The 25,547-nt window shown below is 39.8% G+C and overlaps 1 protein-coding gene across 2 annotated transcripts; it reads left to right on the forward strand.

The window, feature by feature from the left end:
- The first annotated feature begins 884 nt into the window (after nt 1-884).
- Nucleotides 885-23,912, forward strand: LOC310914711 (pygopus homolog 1-like). Of its 2 annotated transcripts, XM_083871067.1 has the most exons (10): nt 885-984; nt 5,320-5,405; nt 17,633-17,780; nt 18,143-18,276; nt 18,864-19,104; nt 19,857-20,008; nt 20,606-20,715; nt 21,417-21,570; nt 22,646-22,751; nt 23,778-23,912. In XM_083871067.1, exons 1-10 carry the CDS (start codon nt 936-938, stop codon nt 23,885-23,887), a joined length of 1,290 nt encoding a protein of 429 aa, XP_083727193.1. In that variant the 5' UTR covers nt 885-935; the 3' UTR covers nt 23,888-23,912. The 2 variants fall into 2 exon arrangements, with proteins under 2 accessions (XP_083727193.1, XP_083727192.1); XM_083871066.1 differs by lacking the exons at nt 17,633-17,780; nt 18,143-18,276; nt 18,864-19,104; ... (3 more) ...; nt 22,646-22,751; nt 23,778-23,912 and adding an exon at nt 7,175-11,288.
- Nucleotides 23,913-25,547: the final 1,635 nt, after the last annotated feature.

Below are 25,547 nucleotides of genomic sequence, written 5' to 3' on the forward strand. Positions count from 1 at the left end.
TGACACCTGTGTGTGGGGACGGTCCCTGCGGAATGTCCCCCCTGCCCTGCCCGGGCCCGCCGATGGCGGTGCCCCAACGCCTCAGAGACCCGCCCGCCTGTGGGGAGAGCGGGGGCCGCGGCCCGGGGCGGGGAGCGGCCGTGAGGCACGTGCGGCACCGCGGAACCGCTGCCGGCCCCGGTGCGGGCCCAGAAACGGTCCCAGAGCCGGTCCCGGCCGGCGATTCCCCCTCAGGGCGGCAGAGGCGGCCCCTGCCCCGCTCCCGCCGCGGCCCCCGCGCTCACTGACGAGCGCTGCCGGCCCCGGCCCGCCCCGTGTGTGTCCCGCGGCCGGACCGAGCCCCGGCGGGGGCTGAGGGGAGGGTGGTGGCGCCGGCGGAGCCGCCCCGGCGCGGCGCCTTTGTTCGGAGCGGCGGCAGGGCCGGGGCCGGGCCCGGGGCCGGGGCGGGCGGTCCCGCGGCGCTCATGGCGGGCGCGGGGGGAGCCCCGCGGGCACGGCCGGCCCTGCGCGCCCCGGAGCCGGCGGGCGGCGGGGAATCGGCGCGCTGAGTGTCCGGCGGGGGCGCTGCGCGGGGCCCGGCGGTCCCGGGGCTGGGGCCGGGCGAGGCGGGAGCCCGCAGCCCGCGGGGGCCCTGCCCGGCGCGGATCGGCGCTCCGCGGACCCCCGGGCGGCCTCGGGGCAGCGCCGCTCCGCTCGCCGGACCCCGCCGGGCCTGGCCCCCGCCGCGGGCTGCGGCTCAGCCCTCCCGCTCCCAAACTTTACAAAGTCTCGTAGCTCCGCTGCCGGGGCGGCGGCGGCTACGGCAGCGGCGGGCGGGGGCGGCGGCGGAGGAGGCGGGGGCGGAGGGGGCGGGGTGCGGGCCGGCGGCGGCGGCGGCAGCAGCATCAAAGAGCCCCGATTCTCGCCGCCCTGGGAGCCATGCGCTGCTGTCTGTAATGTCAGCGGAACAGGAGAAGGACCCCATCGCGCTGAAGAGATCCCGAGGTACGGCGGGGGCTGGGCCGGGCCGGGGGCGGCCGGCGGCGGGGCCTGGCTCCGTGCGGGGCGCCGGCCGAGCCGCGGGATGCGCGCACCGCCCCCGGCTCCGCTCGCCCAGCGCGGCCCGGGCCGCCCCCGGCGCGCTCCCTCCCGCGGGGCCGGCGGGGCGGGGGCCGCTCCAAGTTTGGTCGGTGGGGCCCGGCCGAGCCCCGCGGGCTCCCGGAGGCTCCCGCAGGCTGCGGGCCTTGAGCAGCCGCCCCGGGGCTCGCCGTGCGCGCAGGTGTGCCCCGCGGGGGAGGCCGGCGTGCGCTCCGGGCTCGGCTGTGTCTGGGGATGTGCGGCACATTAGTATGCAGCGAGCATACTGCTGGTGCAAGGGAATACGGCGCCACTGCCACATGTCCGAGTTCGTGCTGATGCAGAGCCCATAAATTACACTTGAGTGTTCGCTCTTCTGCCCCCAGTCGTGGCTTCTGTGCTCGACTCTAGTTGGGGTTTTGTCTTTCTCTTTTCGGGAAAAAAAAAATCGAAATATTATTCTTTACTATTAGCACTGGTGTATGACTCTGGTGAGGCTTGAAGAACGCGTTTCTTTCAAAGGTGTAGGGAGAAGGGCAGAAATGCAGGGTCTCCTCTGACTTGGGCAGTGCAGCTGAGTTTAATGGCAGTGGCACATCAGCCTGCCTGGTGATAGTTGTGTCCTTACAGTCCTTAGACACAGAAATGCTTTTCTGAATGAAATAATCAAAGAAAGCAGGATGGGTGGCTGAGTTTGGTGAAAATCATGGCAAAATTATAAGATTTGCAATTTAGTGCTTCTCATTTTTTTTACCTCCTGTTTTGCCCCTGGAATTCTATTGTTCTTGATGTTTTAAGCTTTTTTTCTAGTTGGATAAGTGGGAAAAGGTGCAGATTCCACGGTGCATGTTGTCATTGATTTACAGTTTGCTTTTCTAGAACTGTTAGAGTAACAGCTGGATTGCAAGCTTGAAAATGAGAGAATGAAAACACACAGTAGTGTTACAAAGGAGACTGGGATTCATTAGACTCCTCTGCTCTCAAGCCCTGATTCTGCAAATATTTAAGCATATATGGTTTCACATGCCAGAGTTACCCACCAAGTTCCACCCAATTACAGCTTAATATCAAAACTGTTTACAGTCTCAGGGCCACAGAATAGGCTCACCAAATCTGGTTGAAATTAGACTATTTTTAGTTTTCTGTCTATAATGAAAAGTTTATCCAGCCATTTATGTTTCTTGGGAAAATGTCCTTACTGAGATGAAGCACTGTTTAAAAAGACTCTGGCATCCATCCTCTAAAAACCTAGACAGAGATTTGTCAGTAAATATGAAAATATTCCATACTGTATTTGCAGTATGTTAAGTATGGCATAAATTACATGCAAAGTCAAAATCCCTTAATGTGTAAACAAAACTGCAACTTGCAATTCTCCTAACTAAAACTGAAGATGTCTGTCTTAGGTATGCATGAAGTAAAAGAGAATATGAGGCTTATCTCTTCTCCTTTGCCCAAGTGTGAATGGCTGAAATGAATTTTATCTGTAGTTTAATAGGGGAATAGTTATCAGATATGTATTTATATCTTCAGATCCATGAGCTAGATGATGTCCCAGTCAAAAGAATTGTATTTTTGCCTGAAAAATTAGTCTTGGACAATTAATAATTTTCATTAGAACAGAGTTCCAAAATGCTTGGTACACCTTTAACGAAAGTCTGTGTGGTAGGTACCAAAAGCGACTTTGTGGAAAGTTTATTTTGGCTTCATGAAAATGAGCCTTATTCACTCTTTTCTGGAGGTATGCTAGGACTAACATTCTGTTTCCTTTCATGTATAAATTAAATCATTATAGAACCCACAGGGAAAATAAAAATTCTTAGGGCTGAATTAAATCATTGACCTCACACAGTGAGAACTGAAAATACAAAAGCTTTGTGCCTTTCCAGACACAGGACTCCCTTCTGTAAACTGAGGCATGTGAATGGCCATGCTGATGAAAGCAACTCAGGTAGAAATTGATGGAACTTGTCACTGGAATCCTGATGTTAATGTGTTTATGCTTTGAAGGAATGATATCCCAGAGAGGGAATTTATATCTAGTTTTATAAAGTTTTAACTTCAGCTACTGTAACCCAGCATTTGCATATTACCCTCACTATTCTACTTGATCACAAATTTACTGATGTCTGTGCTGCTACTTGTTGAATTTATTAAAAGAAATCTGGAAATTTCGAATATTTTGCTATCAGTGGTTAATGTCATTTATGCTTTAAGAGTACAGGAACATGAACAGGAGTGTGATTTATGCAGTTGTGAGAATTAGTGTTCACAGTGCAATCTTACACTAAATTTAGTATAAACTTATAGGAACACTGAAGAAGAAGTTGATAGTGCAGTTACAGTTTTGAAAAAATATTATAAAATATTATAAAGAAGATGATTCAAAAAGTTGAAATTTAGGGGAAATTTGCCATAATTCTTTATGTCAAACTTGATGCTGTAATCATTTAGTGTCTACAGGTGATGCAGTGGCAGTGCTTCATCACACACTAAGTATATGCAGGATTTTGTGTTCTAAATGAAGACAAAAAAGTCTCTCTTTAAAGAGTAATCCCTAGTTTCTCTGATGGTATCCTAGACCACAATATGCTCTTTGCAAACATACATTTATTTCGAAAATTTGATTGTGACATCATGCCTTTGTCTTTGAAATTCAGACTTAAAATTTGATGGGTGTTGATCTGGGATATCCATGTATCTTCCTTATGTGTAATGAAAAATAAAATCAAATTTCAACGGTGACAGCTAGAGCCAAAAGGAACTTATTAAAGCAGAGGGAGAACTGGATTCTTACTTGAAGTAGAACTGGTAAATTCACTGAAACCTAAAAAAAAAAAAAGGTGGGGAGGAAGGAAGTGCTTGGAGTGAAAATTTGTCAGGCCTCCTTGGATCAGGAGTATTTCACATAACTTGGGATATTTTGGTCTGTGTACAGTAGGACTGCAGCTTCCCTGTGAGAAGTGCTGAATGTTCCTAAAGCTGGTTTGCCTGTCTGCTGGGAGCACTTGTCTAACAGAGCACTGTAATGTCATACATTGTGCTGCTTTGCATAATATTGTTGATAATTCACAGTTATCTCCAGGTTGTCTTTGGTAATGAAGACCTGTGTGTTCAGCTGGATGTTTGCATCTTGATGCAGTTTGACTCGTATTCTGAATATCAATTTTAAACAAACAACAGTAAAATTTTTAGGTTGGATTGCCTGGTTACTGTTCTGTGCTGTTACTATATATTTATATTAAAGAGCAAATAAGCTATTATCTTAATAGGCCTGGGGAAAAAATTAATATAGTTTCTTAATATAATGATGTCAGTACTTCAACATGTGTTGCTCTTATATCACCTGAAAATGCTTTTCATACTTCAGCTCAGGGTTTTCTTTGCATTCCCATATTGTGGCAATTTCACTTGAGCCCCATGAAGACAGACTGTCTGGGATAATAATGAGTGTGCTAGATCTATTTTTCATCTATGGTCTAAGTAGGGTTTTAAAATTTATACAAATTTGAGAGCTTGTCCTACTGTTGGGGAAGTGAAGAATCCCAGGTGAAGTACAGATATCTCTTTGTAATGCTCAGAGTCAAGTCTGATTGAGCAACCAGTGAAATGAACATTCCTTACTTCTTTTTGTGCCAGGATGGCCTTGCTCAGTTATTCTGTGAGGTTTCTGCAGAGGTGGGCTGGTTCACTTAATTATTGATCAAATCTTGCATTTAGTGAAATTTAGGTTTGATACACTGGAGATTTGTCTAAACAACATGGCAAGTTTTCAGTGGTTCTTGTTAATGGATCTGCTACTGTTTGCTTTTCCTTCATGGTGGATTGTAACACTGTTGTATATTGCTGCACTGAGTTTGATAAATGCTGTGTCTATGTGAGTTAAATAAGAGGTGAGTCTTAGACTTGGCTTTCTGCAGTTATTTTGAAAGTTTTATGATTTATGCAAACAAGACATACTCCTAACTGGTGATGTGGAGATGTTAAGAACCAAGGGTAGGATAAAAATAAAATAAATGGAAATGTTTATTTCAATTAGAATGAGCATGAATGGGATGTGAAAGTGACAGTAGACAGAGGTATAGGAGGGATGTTAGCTTACCTTCAGATGTGTGCTCCCTTAGCACTTGTAACATAAGGCACCAGAGTCAATGCAAGTTCAGTATTTGTAACAGATATCTGAGGCTATGGTAGTTACAGGCAAATTTATCAAACAGTCTGCAATAAAATTAATGCACTATTGCACTGATTGACATCTTGTAGGTGGTGACAGTGGATTGGATGGGTTAGGAGGACCAGGAGTTCAGCTTGGAAGCCCTGATAAGAAAAAACGCAAAGCAAATACACAGGTAAATTCCCTTTCCTTCTGTTGAATTCTTAATAAACAGTGCACTCACAGGTGGTTTGCTGGTATGACTATCTCTCATTGTTCAGAATATCAGTTTGTTGTCACAAATAGCAACTACATACCAGATATTTCAGTTTTACTTTGAAGTTGAAATCTTCCTAAATACTAGTTATTTGTGCTGAAGTTTTTCTTAAATCCCTGTAAGTTGTCAAAGACATATAAAGAAAAGAGCACAGTGAGACTGCAACAACTTGTATTTTTACCATAGGGATTTGATTCTGGGACAGACTTTTTTTAATGACTTTGTAGCCATTGGTGTAAGTCTGTACAGCGTGACTGGTTGCTGTGAGTAGTGAGACTACTTCTCTCTTTATTTTCATTCCTGTATGTGTAGGTTTGTGGGCTAATAAATCAGTACAGTTTGTTAATGCTTTGACCAAGCTTGGCATACTCCCTGGGTGATTTTCAAGCAAAAGCTAAGGCAGGTACAGCTCCTTTCCATTGAATCCCTGCAATGTGACATTTCTAGCCAGTTTTTCTTTCCAGAAAAGAAAGCCTCAATACAGAATACCTTAAGCAATTGGATAGCTATAGTGCCGAGTTTTCCTTTGTGTGTTCATTCACTTTTGAGTGAGAGTATCTGTTAATTTGGTACTGCCCAGTGGGAAGACCTTTATTTATGTAGGTAAAACAATCACTTTCTGTTAGGCCTATGCAGAGTCCATTGGGATGTGGATCTGTTTTCTTCATTTTTGTTTTGTTTTAAAGTAGTCATACTGAAACCTGCTCTGAGAAATTTTCAGTTATTTTATAAGGTTTCACACCTCTTTCTTAGTGAAGTTTCCTTGTCTTCTGGAATAGTAATAACTAGAAGACATTCAGATTAGTTTGTGCTCCTTCTGACCAGGTTAAAATTTGCACTGCAACAATTTTTTTTTTTTTTTTTATAAATTTTCAGTCTTAGTTTATTAGTACTTAGGAGGAAGTGCTTTCTGTGAGCACAGTTAGTGTGAGTGTGTGAACCCAGCAGATGTTTCCTACAGGCTAGTCTAGAATGAATTTCAATTGTATGACTGCACTGGTGACATTTAAACAGACTCTGGGCTCTATTAAGCACTTGATTATGCTCTGTAACCAGAGCATAATTCTCATATTTTGTACCTACTGACTATGCTTTGGTACCTACTGACTGTCCACAATCACTGAATGCTCTGTTTGGTATAGAAATGTACAGCATGGAATATTCCACAGACTACAGAAAATACCAGTCTGCTGACTCCTGTATTCTAAATGCCTTTTTTAGGGTTACAGTACCATTAGGTTTGTATATCCTCATAGAAGTGGGGTGTCTTAAGAGATGTATATTCAGTAACATGAACCCAAAAGGAAATTAAGGAAATGCTTCAAATCTACTCTTCAACATTTGGAAATACTTTGTGTATGTGTTTGTGACAGTTGGATTTCTGTATTGTTGCTTGTCTTTTGTAAAAGATTATGAAATAGAAGTCACATATCAAGTAGTACTTTCAACAGTGAACTTTTTAAAACACTGAGACTACTATAAATCACCACATTATCTGGAGCCCAAGCTCCTCTCCTGCCTCTGTACTGAAATTTCAGACAGCCTGGCAGGGTACAGTGGGTGAATTTTACACAACAGCTGAACAGTTCTTTCAGCAGTTATATTGCTAATCCAAAACCTTTGTGGTTGGTCTGTGTTGCAGGAGAATACTAAAACTAATTAAAGTGTTGTATTTAAAATATTTGTAGGGGTCGTCATTTCCTCCTCCATCTGAATATGCTCCACCACCGAACCCAAGCTCTGACCACCTTGTAGCTGCAAATCCATTTGATGACAACTATAATACTGTGTCTTATAAACCACTTCCTTCAGGAAATCCGTATTTTAGTAATCCTGGTTATCCTGGCTTTGGAGGCTATAACACTTTCAGAATGCCACCTCACATGCTGCCCAGAGTGTCCTCACCATATGGTGGTTCTTACCCCCTCAGAAACCAACCACATCCTCTTCCTCAAAACCCTGTTGGCATGGGTTTTAGTCGGCCCCACTCTTTCAGCTTTGGTCCACATGATAACCCAGGTTTTGGGAATCAACCACCTTATGGCAGTGGTCAGATAAATCAGAATGTCAATATGCCTGCTCAGCATTTCAGGCCAAATCCTGGGGAGAACTTTGGCCATTCTGGTCAGATACCTCACCCTGATGTACCACCTAACTTTGGTCCTGGAAACAATCCAAATTTTCCAAATTCTCAGCTAGAGTCAAACCATTCTTTTGTTCCTCCACCAAACACATATAACCAGACAAAATCATCAGTACAAAAGCAAGACTTTAGTCAAGGTGCAAGCAAAGCATCCAGCCAGAACACTGCTGCTCATCAGCATCATCACAGGACAGAGGACGTTGTGAGTCAAGGTAATAGTGACCTGAAAAATGTTACTCGAAACAATGTGGTAAATCAGGATAACAGCCATTCTAACAGTGCTGATAACACCAGTGCTGGCCACGAAAATGGGACTCAGAGCAAGTCCCGCCAGCCTCGAGGTACTGCTGAAGGATGCAACTCTGAAAAGAGCAGCAAAACACCCCTCCATCCCAGTCGTCACGGACACTCATCCTCTGAACCTGTCTACCCGTGTGGAATTTGTACACATGAAGTCAATGATGACCAGGACGCCATCCTGTGTGAGGCCTCTTGTCAGAAATGGTTCCACCGGATCTGTACGGGCATGACAGAGTCGGCCTATGGGCTCCTGACGGCGGAGGCGTCGGCAGTGTGGGGCTGTGACACTTGCATGGCTGACAAGGATGTGCAGTTAATGCGCACCAGGGAGGCTGCAGGGCCACCTGCGCTGAACACAGAGGGCTGACAGCCTCACTGCCTGCTGGTGGAGCAAATACTTGCTATGAAAATCCGGTTACAAATTGGGTACTTCACTTTCTGCAGACAATCAGATGTGTTTGATTGCTATAATCTTTCTTTCCCTAATCTGTTTTCATTCATAGATTTCCATCTCAGCTTTTGTACCCTTAGTTTTATGTGTGCAAATGTTTTACAGGATGGAATATTTTTTGTTTCTGATTGAACTGTAACTGACAATTGATCGGAAGTAGGATGAACATTGACAATATTATTGAAAGAAAAAATGTGCCTGTATGAATAGCCCTAATTTGCTGGTGTGTATTAATGTGTTAACTAACACTAGCATTTAGTGCTTGGTTTTAATGGTACTATATTTGCAAGTACTCATTACTTTGTTTTTTTCTTTTGGCGCGAATGTCTGTTACTGATGTTCTTAATAGCCTTTCTTTGAATATAGTAGAGATGACATGGAGGAATGTGCAGTACTAATAGTTGTTATTTTAGGGTAAATACAGAGAATTTTGTATGTGCTTTTTCCTATTTTTGAAGTAAAGCATTAATGTGCTATTCAAAAATCATGAATTCATGCTTAGTAACACAATGAAACCCACTAACTATTACACATTTCTGTTTCCTTGAAAAGGCAATAATCTCTTGACTTCTCAGCAATTACTTGCTGAAGGCTCTTGCTAGGTCTTGCATTATTTGGAAATTGTTGTGAAATAGGATTAAATTGGAAAAAGAACACATTGAGTTTATGGAGTCCACTGCTTTAAATCTAGAGAATGCCAAAACTGGGGTTGCACATGTAACCTTAATTCATTTATCTTGAGGACATACCTTGGGATAAAGTCTTTGCATCTGTCACGGTTGTGCAGTCATGCACCTCTCTCTTATTCTTTCTCACTGATGGTTCCAGTCTCCTGCCTCAGTGCTGCCTGAGAATTGTGGATGAAATAGTGCACAGAAAATCCTGCCCAGCTTCTAGGGCTGTCAGCTCCAGCCTGCTCAGTCACCCTGAGCTTACACAGTCCACTTGGCATGAAGGAGGGGACAAGGCAATGGAGTGTGCTCTTCTCAGGCTCTGCATTGCATGATAATTTGGTTAGCAAAGTCTTAAAACTAAATTCCCACCACTGCCTCAGCCAGTTTTGCAGTGAGGGGATGAGAAATCTATGGTGAAGAAAGAAAATTACAGCTGTCATATCAGGTGAGTTTAGCTCACATCAGAACTAAGTAGTCAGAAGTTTAGCTCCTTTCCTAAACCTGATATCCTACTGATAAGTATGAATGGCACTGGAACTTCATGTATGATGCTAAGAAATTCTATTTTAATAAGGATAATTTGATTTTATTCTTAATCTCAGAAATAGCTCCTCTTCTTTTTTGAATGTCAGGAAGCATCTAGCCTTGAACAGTTCAGCCTTAGCAGTGTGATGGAGTTGCATGTGCAACTGAAAAAGTTTCTTTTGAGAGAAATGTCCTTTTGAATTAATAAAAGGAGGCACTGTGATGGCAGATTCTGCTTGGAATATGTACCACTGTGCTGGCAACAGTCTTTAAACAGCAATTAAATCATATGTCAAGCTTACAGGTACTAGTCGTGTTCCTTCATGTGATACATTTTTCAGGTCTGTGATGATGAGTGATATAGAAATTTATAGAGAATACACAGTCATCTAATAAAGAGATAGTTTTTATGGTAAGCCATGCTAATGAGTGAAAGTAAGGCCTATTTGATAGTTCACCATTATGTTTGATTTTAAATAGGCTTTACTGTGTACATTCATGGAAGATACTGTGCAAATCTATACAACTTGTTTTATTTTAAAAGTGAAAAGTTTTGCCTCTCATCAGGAAAAAGAAAATGTCTAAAGTGTAAGTGACATATTTCATATCTTGAGAATTTTCCTGTATGGAGATGTAAAGTGTGAGATAGATCGATCCAGAGCTTCTGTTTTCATCACTAGTTGCTTTAATTTACTACATTAACTAGACTTAATCTCATTTTTTTTAAAGGTGTGATTTCAAAACCACCAACAAAAAAAAACAAACAAGCCACAACCTCTGTTAGAGAGATTTATTCTTCAGTAGTTTTCCTAATGACTAACAGACTGTTTGAATTCGCTTTTGGTACCTGAAGTAGCAATTAAACCAAACCTTGTTTAGATGGATTTGTTCCTCTGGGAATCAGTTTAATCTCTGCAACAATTAGCACTGTGAACATAATGGAGCTGGTTCACACCTACAGTAATGTAAATGAAATAAAAATTTTGCTCAGTGAAAATTCAACCAAAGCTCCAATGATGATATTGTTACTTTTCCCACTCCCACTTCCCGTGCATCCTGTGAGAATATTTTGGGGCATTTGTTCTCAGAAGTCCAGTTCATGTTTTAACATTTTGGAGCAGACATTATATTTAAAATAGCCATGGATTTCTTAATCTTTTCCTCAACCCAACATGAAGTTAGGCAACTATTTTCTAGATTAGCTGTTGGGACATTAGTATTTAAATATAGTGTTCTTAAAATCAACTGGAATATCATTTCATAAGGCCTTAAATTGTGTATTTGTGAAACTTATTCTATCAATTTATTTTAGATTTTTCTAAACTGGTATTATATTGGGCTTGTAACCCAGTAAATTTTCTGCCTTTATTAACCTGTAAGTTCATGGCATTAGCAGATGTCAATGATATCAAATAAAAAGAAATGAACAACCAACCCCACACTTGTTAGCACACTGATCCTAGAGACAGGACTGACAAGGATCTCCACAAGTCATCCAGTCCATATGCTTGCCCTACTGATATGCTCTTGGCATACTTGAACTCTTTATCTAGAAAGCAGTTATATTTTGGTTTTCTCTGCATGTGTTGACTAAGTAGTAGTTCAAGTATGCACAGGAAAAACAGCAATCATGTTTAATTAGTAAGGTACTAGGAAAATGTCAGCTGGTTAGCACTAGAAGTTAGTTCTAGAATGGTGGGTGGGAGGGAGGGTGGGAGGGTTGACTAGAATAGAAGAGGTTTTTTGTAATACATGAAACAACTTGTATTGAACTCTCATGTGCTTCTTTCATTACTGGTGATTTAGACTGTACTGGTGCTGCACACCAAAAATATTGCAAAGATTTTGTAAATCTTGCAAACCTTAACATTTTTATGGGAAATGCCTGTGTCCTTTTTAAATAGTTTCTGGTCATGATCAGAAATGCAGCCTTATATTGCTCCAAATCTTTTTTCCCTCCAGGCTGAAATAAACAGGTATAAATTGGATTGTTCTGTCCTCCATACTTTTTTGCTAGTGACCAGTTCTAAATGAGAAAACATGTAAGTGATAGTGCTGGGTACAGACTAGAGGGCAGGTAGCAAAAATCCTGTTTCTTCCTGTTTTACTCATTCCTTCTACAACTTGAAACTAGCAGGTTAACTGTTTGTGCCTGTCTCTTCTGAAAGAAGATGGGACTGATGCTTACTTCCAAAGGTTGTTTAGAGGCCTAGTTATTATTTGAGATCTTCAGATGAAAGAAGCTAGAGAAAAGTAATGAAGTTTGCTCTACTTAAAACAAAAATATTATTTTGGGGGCTGCTCAAAGAAGATTATACTTTGTGACCTCTGAAGTTTTTAATCTAAGAACCAGTTTTGTAATCACATTTTTCAGGCTTAATTTCAAGCATGTGAGAATTAACAAAGTCAGTGAAACTGCATGCAAACAATCTAAGAATGTTTTAAAGTGTTTGCAGTTTGGGGCCTGTGATATTTGCAAGTGAAATCCTTTTATGGTTTGAGATTTTTACAAAATCAGTGGTGTTAAAATGTAGCACCTTTTTAATATTTGTCTTTATTCCAACTTAATACAGTAACACATCTGCATTAAATATATTCCTTTCATTTTATAAATAAACATTGCCTGTCAGTAAAAGTATTGGTGTAACATTTTTAAAAAAGGAAGTCATGCTTCTTATCATGTTGTGTGTGACTTAAATGACTGTTTCATATTAAAACTAATCTTCCCTTATGTACTGCTTAAATATACCTGTTTTGGGATATCAGTTCAGTACTTTTTATACAATCTTGAATGTGTTCCACATTGGTGACATGTATTTTTGCAACAACTTTTTTGTTTTGATTTTAAATTAGAGCATGTCTGATGTAATACATGCATTAGTGCTGTGGTGTATGACAAAGTTAATGTATGTAATTCAAATTGGAAAAGTTTCCAGACTTTGTCCAACATTAACCCTGTGGCCAGGGATTAAATTACTATGTAATACAAATTATTTCATACCATGATGTGTTTTAAGCTACTCTATGAAGTATGTGAAACGTTATTGTTTATGGATTGGTAGCTGGTGAGGTATCTTGCTTAGAATGAGGTATGATAGATGGTAGCAATTAATGATAATTAAAACTGAGAACCTTTCAGAACACACAGCACTGATATGCATTATCATCTTGTTGCCATTACTTAACATGAATTTCTTACTATTATCCACTGATAAATGGGTAGTCAGCTCTTGAGTGTGAAAATTCAATTCTAGCACTCTTTACTTGTTTTACAAAACATTTTTTGTTTGTTTAGAAGGCATGTAATTTTTTTGTCTATTGGATGTGACTAGATATATGCAGGAGGATGTAGAACTGGATGTATTTTAAAGTTATTCTGCAGTTGCTAGGTTTTGGCAGAAGCTTTCTATATTAGAATAGACTCTTCCCTAAAATTGGAAACTAAGTGTACTTAGCAGAACTCTTTAAGGCAATATAACTATCCTACACTACATCTTGAGTTAGGCACATTCTTTATGTGGAAGTGATAACTTCTGCTTTATATAGAAGACAAGAAAGGTCCCTTTAGTGGCCTAGTGCTGTGTGCCATCAGTTCTGGGGTGATTAGTTCTGAGTGGTGTTCAGGCCCTCAGAGGTGCTGCCTCGAGCCAGCAGTTTTCAGTGTCACCCCGTGTCTCCTGGTTTAGAAATGGCTTATCCCAGCACCATAGGGAATAACTATTTCTGCATTGTTTACCATACATAATTTTCCTTTTCACGTTCAAAGAAGCTGTCTCAAAATAATTTTTTGATCCAACCCCACCTTTTTACTTGGAGATTTGTGCACTGTATTTCAGGAATTGCTGTACAGGAGACATTTTTGGATTGAAGTTATGAGAGTTGTCTCTTCCTAGACACTCATCTTTTCCTCTACAGAATGGTCTAAATCTGAACTTACATATAACTTAAGGAGGGCAAGCTCTTATTATATTATTTTTTCTTTTTATTTTTCTTTCTTGAATTTTTTTTTCTGAAATGTGAAATAATACAAAGTTGTTAGGGATTTTTATTTAAAATGTGATCTTTCCTCCAAGCTTGTGTTTGTAGCCTTTAGAGCAGGCACTGTGGTCTTTAGGGCCTTCTCACTTGGAATTTTTTGTCCACATTCTCCTTTTAGAGTTAAAAGTGAGTAGAAAAAGGCAAGTTACCAATCTACTGCCATCCAAACAATGCAAAATATAAGCTGATTAAGATTGCTGACATTTAATTTTTTTTTTATAATGATGTGATATTTTTACCTTTTAGAAGAACATGTATCAGAATCTGATTCAAGTGTTCTTGGAAAATGTATATGGTAGACTTTGTCCAGCACTGTATGTAACTTGCTTTCTGTTGTCTGGTTTCAATTTCTTTTAAAATAAAGATAATTTTTGTGGGGAAGTTGCCTGTTGACTTTCTGAAGATGATGCAATGCCTAGATGGACTCTTGTAATGTTCTGCCTGTGAGAACACATTTGGATTAGGTGTAATCCTGCAAGAAGCAGCATGAGGTCATCATATGGATCAGAAAATACAGCTCCTGCCTCTCCTAGAGAGCTCCACTGTTCTGTAAAGGTGTTAATCTGCAGTAACTTCAAAGCAGATGGGAAAAGGTTTTGTGCCTTCAGCCCCATTTCTTTCCTCACAGGATGAGAGGGAAGGTTCAAGCACCATTTGTCCAAGCAGATTTTTTAAAATAACTTTCTGCACTTGGAAAATGATTATACAAAGAATTATTTATTCCAGTTTATAAAATTATTACTAAGCTCTACCTGTTAGTTAAAATGCCAGAACTAACACATACCAAATCACTGTTTTACCAATAATTTTTAAAAGTAACTGATATAGGTCCCAAACCACATATACAAAACAGTTTATTGGAATAAAAAGAGTCTCATAAAATGTTTCTGCTTTTTCTTAACAATGTGGAGGGATGAGAGAGAATTTAGAAAGGATGGGAGGAAAAAAGGTTAATAAATAAAGATAAGAAAATGTAAACTATTTAAAGGAATTTTTTTTTCTCCCATATATTAAAACTTCTGAAGCCATTAGAAGTGAAATAACCCCAGAAAAGATATATGTATGTATAGGCAGCTGGAAGGTCCAGAATATTAATAATGTTATTAAGGTTTGTCTGGTACATAAATCTGCATCCTTCATAGCACAGAAGATGGGAACTTAGGAATCAGATTTTCAATGGAAAGAATTATCTTCTTTCACTGCAAACTTTTCACTGCAGACTTTTGACTGATAAAGTTAGTGCCAGCAGAAGAACCACGCTGCATGGCTGTCTCTTGTTTATTCTGCAAGTGTGTCACAGCGAGAGCACAGCAGCTTGTCCAGGTAAGGCTGTGGAGTGGGTGGGACAGAGGTGGTGCATCTGCACATACACATCAATTCAAAACTTTTAAGGTTGATCCAAGACCTTGCTGAATCCCTTTTGTGTCCTTTAGCACCTAAATCTGCTACTTTGACATAAAAACATAAGTGATATTTACTGTATCTCCTACGAGCTTTGTATTGCAGGTCTAGGTTTTAAGTAAATAGACATTTTGGTTGATGTGTTGGAGCTCTTTTGTGTCATTTGAGAAGACCAAATATTGGTAACCATAACTATGTCTTGTCTTGTAAAGCATGCATGCATAATACAGTTCTTCTAGCAGGAATAAATTATAACCTGCTTCATTTCAGTATATTCTCTGTGATTAAACTAAAAATGACACCTGGGTGACCAAGGCAGAAGACCTGCACTCAAAACCTCTGACTCACTGGCTGTGAATGAACTCTGTAACTGCAGGATGCTTTCTGCATGACCACACCTGGAGTGGTAGGAGATTTGGAGTTACTACATTATAATCATTCTACCTGCTGCTGCTGCTGTGTACTTTGAATGTTCTTGGAAAGAGGAATTTAGTTCAATTCTCAGATTCCAGTCCATGCAAGGATTCTTCCAGATGATATTGATGTAGTTGAGTGAGGGTGGAGAATAACCCAGAAATTTCTTGCTCTGAAAAAGTTTTAAATCTCTGTGATTCCTACTTTTATGTATATATACAGTACTTAAAAGTAGCCTCTACTATTTGAATATTGCTGTCTATTATAGGTAATAAAACATAAAAATTAAATCTTAACATAAAAATTAAATCTTGAGTGATACATATCAGAAATACTAGCTAATGTGAGCCATGTTAGACTCCATTATTCTTGGTCTCACTTTAAAAGAAAGAGGGAAAACTAGACTTTGTTTCTAGATTTTTCCTCATAGTTCTAGGTAATTGTATACTTTTGAGGAACTTAAACATACCTGAATTTTTATCCAGCTGTGTTTGGCTCATCTTTCAGGCCGTATTCTCCAGAAGCAGTTGCTTTCAATATACCAGACTTTATTTTGGCAGATACAGTGTTACAGTTTGTTTGAGAAATGGGGAGTGCTAATGTGCAAATTACCTCCTGAGTTTTTGGCAGAGACACTGCAGCAGACAATATTGCTTGGCAATAGCATGGGGCTGCCTCTATGACCCAGTTATTTTTAGGGGACCTGTGGAAGTTTCAGTGCCAGCATTGCCAGAGTAGGTCAAAGAAGGTGATCCTGCCCTCTGCTGAGCCAGGATGAGGCCGCACTTGGAGTGTTGTGTGCAGTTCTGGGCTCCTCAGTGCCGGAGACATGGAGCTCCTGCAGCAGGTCCAGCACAGAGCTACCCAGTGGATTCAGGGCTCTGGAGAGTCTCTCTTACAAGGACAGGCTGAAGGAATTGGGCCTGTTTAGCCTTAAGAAGAGGTGAGTGGGAGGGGACCTCAGCGATGTGTATAAACGTCTGAAGGGAGGTGCCAGGGGATGGAGCCGGGCTGTTCTAAGTGGTTCTGGGCGATAGAACAAGAGGCAGCAGGCAGAAACTGATGCTCAGCAAGTTCTGCCTGAACTGAGGAAGAACTTCTGTGTGGGTACAGGCTGCCCAGGGAGGCTGTGGTATCTTCCTCGCCGGAGATATTCCAGAACCACCTGGACACAACCCTATGCCATGTGCTCTGGGATGGCCCTACTTGAGCAGGGAGGCCGGACCAGATGGACCCGCTGTGGCTCCTTCCAACCCGACCCATTCTGAGGTTCTGTGTATCAGTCAAATACATCCTCGGGCTTTTGATAATTTTTTTTGTCAGAAATTCTACACTACCAGCAGTTCGTCTCTTTAGAAATGTATGTGGATGATAGGAGCTGCATTCCTTCCCGCCGTGCCGGAGGCTTGGCCCTCGGGCCCCCGGGGACTACATCTCCCGGCGTGCTCCGCGGGGCGGGCGGGGCGCCGAGGCGAGAGGGGCTCGGGGCCGGCCCGGCGGCGGCGATGCCGGTGTGGCTGCGAGAGCACAGCTGGCGCCAGACCCTCTCCGCCGTGTACCTCTCGCTGCCCTTGCGCGGCGCCCGGGCCACCCCCGCCAACATCTTCTGCAGCGAGCGGTACCTGAAGGTGGGCGGCCGCCCCGCTGGCCTCCCGGGCCTCCTGCGGCGCCGGGCCGCGGCCGCGGGGCTGGTCTAACCCCGCTCAGAGGCACGCGCGCCGGGCGCCATGGCAACACGCCGAGTGCATCTTATCTCTTCTACCCTTTATCTTTTATTATCGCTCTCTCTGTGTGCCGCAGGCTGTTAAACGCCCGTCCTGCGGCAGATAATGGCTTTACCACTGCTCATTCCCTACGCAACAGGTGCCAGCTGCCTTTACTCTCATAAATGGACCGAGTTCATACATTTGTTATACTGTGAATAATAATCCTAAATTTGAAAGCCACGGCTTCTGTTGCAGTGCTGAAGAACCGACTTTTTCAATCCCATTAATAAAATACATAGCCTTGTGATGACCCACCCTTAAGGGGAAGGAAGCACCTTCTCTAGGCTTCTATAAACCTCCACAGTGGATAAAAAGCCAATTAGTTCTGTCAGTAGTATCTATTTCTTGAGGTTTGCTGTATGCTTGTGCTGTGTTTTGAATATGTGAGAGTTAATTTAAAATAATAAATATTAGTACAAATTGTATTTTTGTAGGTAAGCATCCCTCCCTTTTTATTTGAGGCCATTTTATATGCTCCTATTGATGACACAAATAGCACAGCAAAGATTGGAAATGGAAACATTTTCTTCACTTTGTATAAAAAAGAACCGGCCATGTGGGATTCCCTTACTCTAGCAAATGGTAAGTTCTCTACTCTGAAAATTAGATTACGTGTAAGGAACCAACACTGTGAAACTGCTGCTGGTAGATACCTGCTCAGTTCAACCTGGTTGTTCACTATTAAAAATAGAAAGTATGAGCAAACAAATAACATTTACTGGTTCTGGTGTGCATGAAAAAACCCAAAATTTCTTGTAAAACTTTTTGTGTGTAAGCAAATCTTAATTTTTCTCTTTTAGACATGGGCTTGGTAGACACTAGTTAGTCAAATTGTAACCACATTGCATTTGCCAAAGTAGCAGAAGAAATTGGTGTTTTCATTAACATGGTACATACCAGTAGAACTCCAGGCTTAAATGACTAAAATAGTTCATTTTTTCAAGCTGACAAGGAGAAACTACAATATCTGAGAGAGAATGCTGTTCTTAAAGCCCATGAAAAGGCAAAAGAGGAGACAGAAGCAAAAAAAATTACAAAACAGGAACACAAAAAATATGCTTTGGAGGCCACAATGAAGGTAGGTTTGGAAAGAGCTCTACAAGACATACATGTAAACAGCTACCAACTAATCTGGCTGATGCTTTGCTAAAAGTACCAACTTTTATTATAGTGTGGTGAACCTTATTATTTCTTTCTTTAATCAAAAACATTTATTACCAAATACAAAAATGTTACTGAAAAAGTACTTAGGATTTGCCATTTCTGTGAGTAATACTAATGACAGTTTTTGGTGACAAGCTCAGATTTTTGTCTCTTGAAAGGAGAGTACAGTCATGTGGCAAAACCGTAGTCTGTTTTGGCCTTTGCAGGTGTTTAGTCCTTTAACACTGAAAAATACTGATTTAAAAAAGTTCTCATTTATTCTTTGTGGTATTTGATATCAGACTTGCTTTAGAGTTTAAAGATGAGACCTCTCAAAACTAATCAGAAATCTTCACTCTCACGGTAATTTTTAAGCATCTTAATTAACTCTGCTTGTATGGTCACATTATTGGTTACACTATGCTTGGGATATGAAACTGGGAAAATAATGGTAACTTTAACTTAGTCAAGTCAGTATTACCAGATTTTATGTGTCTCATAGGGGTTTTTTTGTTCAAATAGCTAGAGGAAGAAGAAAGAAAAAGAATTGAAGATCTGAAAGAAAAGGAGAGGCAGAAGGTCGCTAAAGAGTTGGAGTTATGGAAAAACCAACAAAAAGATGGTGATAAATACAAGAGCATACAAAAAAAGGGAAAATTGCATCAAGAAACTGAGCCATTAAAAGAGAGAAAAAGTGAAAAAATGAACAAAACTAGGATTCCTAATGAAGGAACTTCTAAGGCCAGACTCAAATCCACAAAAGGTTGTATGATTGAACTGTGCTTTATAATTCTTTAAAGTGTGGGTATAACTTTATTCCTAGATGTTTCTAATTCATCACTTATCTTTGTCTCCACTATATAGAACCAGTTCTTTTAGCTCACAGTTATTTTAAAATTGTTATTTTCAGGCAATTTATTGAGCTAAAGCACATGAGTTCTTAGCTCTTGTTGAAGTCTTTGGGAATACAAGGGTGGGTTTTGTGCTAAGCTTTAGGAAAGTAAATCAGAAAGCCTTTCTGGCAGTGTAATGCAGACTTCCTGGGGGTTTCTGTTACCCAAAGTTACCTAGCTGCTGGATTTCATAGAAATATTCAGTCTCCTTTTGTGCTCTCTGTCCTGTGTCTTGGCTCCATGGAGAGCCAATTCAGGGAACTCAACTAGCAGAAGACATTTAATTTTTTTTTTTTTTTTTTTTTTAATTTGATAGGTTAGTTTTAGCTCTTATTGTTGCCTTGTTACAGCATCATGCAAACAACAAAGAGAGAGGTGTAAGAGGAGTTTAAGTTCATTTGTGACAGATGCTGTATAATTCCATTCATTTACTTGCTACATTAGGAAGAAAAATTGTTTGAACCTTCTCTTCAAAAGAAGAAGTCTAAACTTTTTCCGAGCAATTAGAGGTTTAATTCTAATGTGCCGCATTTCTAAGTCAGATGTACTTTGGACTTAGGTAGAAAACCAGAAAAATCTGTTGCTTCATTTTTCATTTCCAGTGCTCTAACTCTTTTCATAGGTCCTGTACATGGTTCCTCTAGTATATTTTCAGAGAATTTAAAGGAAGAGCAGTTACCAGCCCCCCGAGCTGCTGCTACAATTAAAGTCAACTTTACCCCACGAGTTTTTCCCACAGCTCTGCGAGAATCTCGTGTTGCAGAAGAGGAGGAGGTAAGGTGGGGAATTATTTATTGTGTATTCAGTCAATACAAAAATAATGTCTGTGCCAAGGAATGTTACATATGCAATTTCCTTATCTTCCAAGGAAAGCAGTCTTATTTAAATTAGGATATAAAGAAACAATTTTCTGTAAAAATTCTTTTCACTATGTGGTTGTGCAGATTAACAAATAACAGGTTCCTTTTTTAGGAGGGGGAGAAAAGGCAGCAATATTCATTTAATTCGTTGAAGTACAAAATTTGAAATGTCCTAAGTCTTATATTTAAGATGCTTTCAGTCCTGTCTTAAAAGAAGCTCACAGCTCTTTTGAGCTCCATTCAATGAACACAAAATAATTTTGAAAGATGAAAACAGACAAGTAAACAAAAATGTATTAGGGATGTGGTAACCTGACTTCTCCTGGTAATAAAATATTTGGGGAAATGTTGAAGTTTTTCATATTGGACACTATGAAATGTTTTCCTCTGTCCAAAATATGTGATTAATAGAATTCTTTTGATAAGTATGAGTGAAGAGATGAAAGTAAAATCCTGGTTTGGATTTGAATTTTTGCTTCAGAAATAATACTGGCACATTTTGTATTTACAGTGGCTACATAAACAAGCAGAAGCTCGAAGAATAATAAATTCTGATTTATCTGAGCTGGAAGACTTGAAAGAAGAGGAGAAGAATCCAGATTGGTTAAAGGACAAAGGAAAGTAAGTTACATTCCACTTGAAGATGTATTAAAAATTAATTAGCTTTATGGTGTTTGTCTACTGTTCAGTTTTGGTATATTTTATTTATTCTAGACAGAGTTGGTGAATGTCTAGAGTAGTCATGGTAGTTGTATTAGAGATTTTATTAGTAACTTATGGACTTAGAATCTGATAAATCATGAGATGCAATTGTTGAAGCTCATGATGCACAAAATCGTTGTAAACACATTATGCATAGTCTTATTTGAAGAAAGTTGAGGCAGTGCACTTATTACACCCAAGTGGATTTAATTTCACTTGTACTTTTTTAGTGAGAGGTTAAACACCTGCATAAAATAAACTTTAGGAACTTGATACGAATATTGGTTTATTTATATAGCTATGTTATACAGAAAGCTTTGATTAGGCAATCATAATCAGATATACAAAGCTTTCAAAATGAGTCCTGTGTCTACATAAGGGTGTTCACTCTTACAATTCTTCATTGCTTGTAAGCAGTGACTATTTTTGTCACGTATCTCTAAGCTATATTGTCAGCATCAAGGTGCACTGAACTTCAGCTATGTTGTTCTCAGAAAAGGCTATAAAGGGGCATTTCAAAGGAAAAGATTTTTTGAAAATGAGTTAACAATAAGGAGGTGTTTGTTTTGTATTTATTCCCTTCTTTAAAGTGCATGTTTCACTTTTTGTTTAATATTTAGCAAAATGTTTGCAATGGGAGACTACCTTGGGGCTGTAAATGCCTATAACCTTGCAGTGAGGCTGAACAATAAACTTCCCCTGCTGTACCTGAACCGAGCTGCTTGCCACCTTAAACTGAGAAATTTACACAAAGCTATTGAAGATTCCTCTAAGGTATAAAAATCCAGGAGCTCAGGCTGTCATCTTTTACATTAATGTGATTTGTTACTGTCATGGTTCTGTTCTAAGCAGATCTGTAAAATACATATTAGTGCAATTCAAAGTTTTAAAATTCAAAATTGATATAATGAAGCAATGGTGAAATATTAAAATTTGATAGTGATTAATAAACTTTCAGAAATTTAAAACAAAATAACAATAAAGTAAACTCTAAACCAGGCTTCCACATATTTGTGACAAATGGCCCTATATTGTCCAGTATGTTTCTTTACAGATAAAAAATGTTGTAATAATATATACACTTGAAAAAGCCCACAACTTGGAGCAAAGAAAAACAAAACGAAAGTATACTCGTATGTTATCTATTGTGTTGTGGTGTGCTTCATTCAGTTGGAAGGAAAAAAATGTGGTGGTGATGAGCAGGATAGCTTAAAAAACTTCCAACAAGCCAAACATTTTTAAAGAAGGGCTGTATTGTCCTGATGTTTTAGCAGCTGTTATTTGCACAACAAGAGGAATGATCTCAAATGGCACCTGAACAATGTGAAAAAGTTTTCCAAGCAAGGATTAATATGTTTTGAACTAATAAGTGCTTGATTCTTGCAACTTGTGGGTTTTTGGTCTTTTTTTTTTTTTTTTTGTTTGTTTTTTTTTGTTTTGTTTTGTTTTGTTTTGTTTTGTTTTTCCTAGTAACTACTACTAAAACACGTGTGCCTTTTTAGTGCTACCTTTTTTTTTTTTTTTTGATAGCATGATAGGTTATATGATGTATAAAACCAGAACACATTATTTGACTGCAATAAACATTTAACATGGTATTTGTCAGTCTTTAGCCATGGCAACGTAACTGGGGTTGGCAAACTGGGATGGTGGATACAAATCTTAATGACTAGATTCACAAGCCATTTAGAGTTAAATTTGAATAGCTATTTTCTATTCCTGTTTGAATAGTTATTATGTCACTGAATAATAATAGTAATCAGGTGAGAGAAGTGTTTGTAAATTAGAAAAGAACCCCAAACTATGGAAAATCTACTTATAAATACTTTGTGTGTTGTCATTTGTAAAGGCCCTGGAACTGTTGACACCGCCTGTTCCTGATAATGAGAACGCTCGAGTGAAAGCCCATGTGAGACGTGGAACAGCATTTTGTCAGCTGGAGTTATACACTGAAGGTGAGGCCTTGCTTTTATGAGAACATGCACAGGATTTTATACTGACATGCAGGTAACTCTGTTTAGCCCAGTGGGGCTGCTCACACCTTCATGTTTTCAGGAGGTCTATACAATCTATGTCTGTTTGTTAAAAACCTTTATACCACATTCTCTATTTTTTTTTTTTTTTATTCACCGGATACTTGAAAAATCTCTACAAGTTTGAGGAAATAGATTACATTCCTAATTTAAGGAGTTTTTCCATTGAAGATATTAAAATAACATAAAATATTTCTAAAATATTTGTGAAGTGCTTAGTAACGTCTTTATAAAATGAGGTAGGAAACCCACATGAGTAAAATGGTTAATCAAGTGCAATTGATTTGAGTGAAAATACCTGAATTTGCAGTGTCCTTAATCAGTTCCTCAGGAGTATCCAGATTAGTTTTGTAAAGCAAATTTACAAGTGAAAAGCTGATAACAGAAATTGAAGAATATTCTTGAAGTACTAAGCTTTGCGCATCGTTTGACTATCTACTTAGGCATCACTTGCTTATTCCCTTACAGCTTCATTCGCACTTTGAAACCTTATAAAAAAGACTAATGTAGGCAAGATTTTACTTCCTGTACTCATGATTTGGTGTTTTCCCCACAAGCTCTAGTTTTCACAATCTTTTTTTGGTCTTATTTTCACACAGGATCATTTCCTCTCTTCAGCAGAACACTTTAGGACAGTCCCCTCATGCACACACACATATATAGGTGTATATGTGAATGAAGAGGTTGTATTTTCATGTTTCAAGACTTGAAAATGTTTATGTGGTAGAGTGTTTCCACTAAAATGCTTTGCAAAATAAGATAAACAAAACAGAAATTTATTTACTGATGGAAGCTTAACTAATGTCATTCTGATGCCATCTTACCTAAGGACAAACCTCAAGACCAATACTTTATGCATATGACTGGGGAGTACTTATTTCCAGTTAGTTGCTGAAGAGGATGTTCTTGCATTATCGATTGATATTCTTATTAATGTGTCTATTTTAGGTCTTCAGGATTATGAAGCAGCTCTCAAGATTGATCCTAGAAATAAAAATATAGAAAAAGATGCTGAGAAGATTCGACATCTAATTCAAGGAACAATGCAAAGCTCTTAATTTAAAAAAAATTATAAAAAGGAAACTCTTTGATGCCTTTGAGGACATCAGAAGGAGTTTTATTTCTCTTCAGTGTGTGTTACCTGGACATTTTTCTGCTTCATTCAGAACACTTAGAAAATTGGTAAAAGATTGGATATATTATTGGAAAGTAGAGTATTATAAACATGATTAGATCTATTTTATATTATTTTGATACAAAGTTGTAATATTTTTGCTTTTTGGTAGCATTCTGTATTACTCTGACAGTCTGAAACCCTGGACTTGAAGCGGTTCCTTTTTGTTAAGTGTTCTTTCCAAACTGGGACCATTTCAACTACACTCCTTTCAGTAGCAGTTTTAGCAGACTTCTGAATTTTCTGCATCAATCTCTTTCCTAAATACCATTTATGACTGATTTCTGTCTTTATAATAAAGTATTTAGCATGCAGATATATATTATTGTGTTGTCCTGGGTTGTAGTGTAGGATGTACACAAAGTATTTATTTTATCACCATCTTCATGAACTGTTGAAACCAGGTGGGGCAGTGTTTCCCAGGCCCCTCCTTTGGGCTCTTCTGCTCATGGCCCATCAATGCCTTGCCCAGGACTCACAGGTAACTCCCTCCAGGAGTTATCTCTGTTTAATGGGCCACCAAGGACCCACTTCACAGCTCATCATCCCATTGTGAGATGCTCTGCCCAGGGGCAGGAATCAAGCATTCTCACTTGGATATAATCTGGGATTTGGGACAGTACAGGCAGCTCTTTCCCACTGGATTCCCAGAGGAGCAGAGCTACCAGACCTTTCTGTGGGATCACTGCTTCAGGAAGAGCACCTCACCTGGACTGCTTCCACCATCCTGCTCAGGTTGTATTCTGACTCTGTCAGTGGTCTTTTGTATTATTGCATTTATTTTACTTTATTTTATTTTACTTTACCTTTTTACCTTTCTTCTTATTAAATTGTATTTCTGACTTGGAGCCTCTCACTCGTTTTGCTTTCAAACCATGACGTGTGCAAATTTTATAGTATTGTATTAGGGAGAAGGTGGCAGGCCTTGTTTCCAGCTGTTTTACTTAGAGCCTTGAGAGGAGTGCTCAGTCAGAAACATCTGGGGTAGCTGCTGCCCCTGCTCTCCTACAGAAAACTGCTGCATTGCACTGGAAGGAGATGAAAATACTTTTTAAGTAACAGCTGGAAGGAGGACAGTGCAGCAGTTTGAGTGCCTCAGTTGAGTGTAATGCTATACTTAGAGATGTTGCTGTTTTCTTGTTATAATTACTGAGGGGAAGTGAGGGCTAAGGAGGAGAGACACTGGCAGTAGGAGAAAAGATACATCTTATTCAACCCATGTTAGTCAGCCTTTCAACTCGCAGGGCAAAGCATTTCAAATTTGTTAACTGTTTGTGGTCAGAACAAATATTGCTCAAGATGTGTATTGAAACATGCATGGTGGAGAGTGAGGAACTTAACACTTTGACCTTATTTAGTAAACTGTGGACGGTGGTAATTTGACTCATAATGACTATGGAAGATAGTAAGATTTGAGGTTTATGTCAATTTCTGCTTTAATGATAATCTTGAGCATAGACAATATCTTAATATGTGTGGCAGAAATAGTTAGTATGGGTAATAAAAATATGGACGAGAGTAGGAATAGAGTGAGACTGTGGGTG

This window comes from Zosterops lateralis, assembly GCF_965231275.1.
Source record: "Zosterops lateralis genome assembly, chromosome: 13".
NCBI classification, from domain to species: domain Eukaryota; kingdom Metazoa; phylum Chordata; class Aves; order Passeriformes; family Zosteropidae; genus Zosterops; species Zosterops lateralis.

Coding starts and splice junctions, on each gene's coding strand:
- LOC310914711 (XM_083871067.1), top strand. CDS start 936: ATGTCAGCGGAACAGGAGAAGGACCCCATCGCGCTGAAGAGATCCCGA. Junction 5,406..17,632: donor AACGCAAAGCAAATACACAG/GTAAATTCCCTT, acceptor GTATTTTTGTAG/GTAAGCATCCCTCCCTTTTT. Junction 20,009..20,605: donor GTGTTGCAGAAGAGGAGGAG/GTAAGGTGGGGA, acceptor TTGTATTTACAG/TGGCTACATAAACAAGCAGA.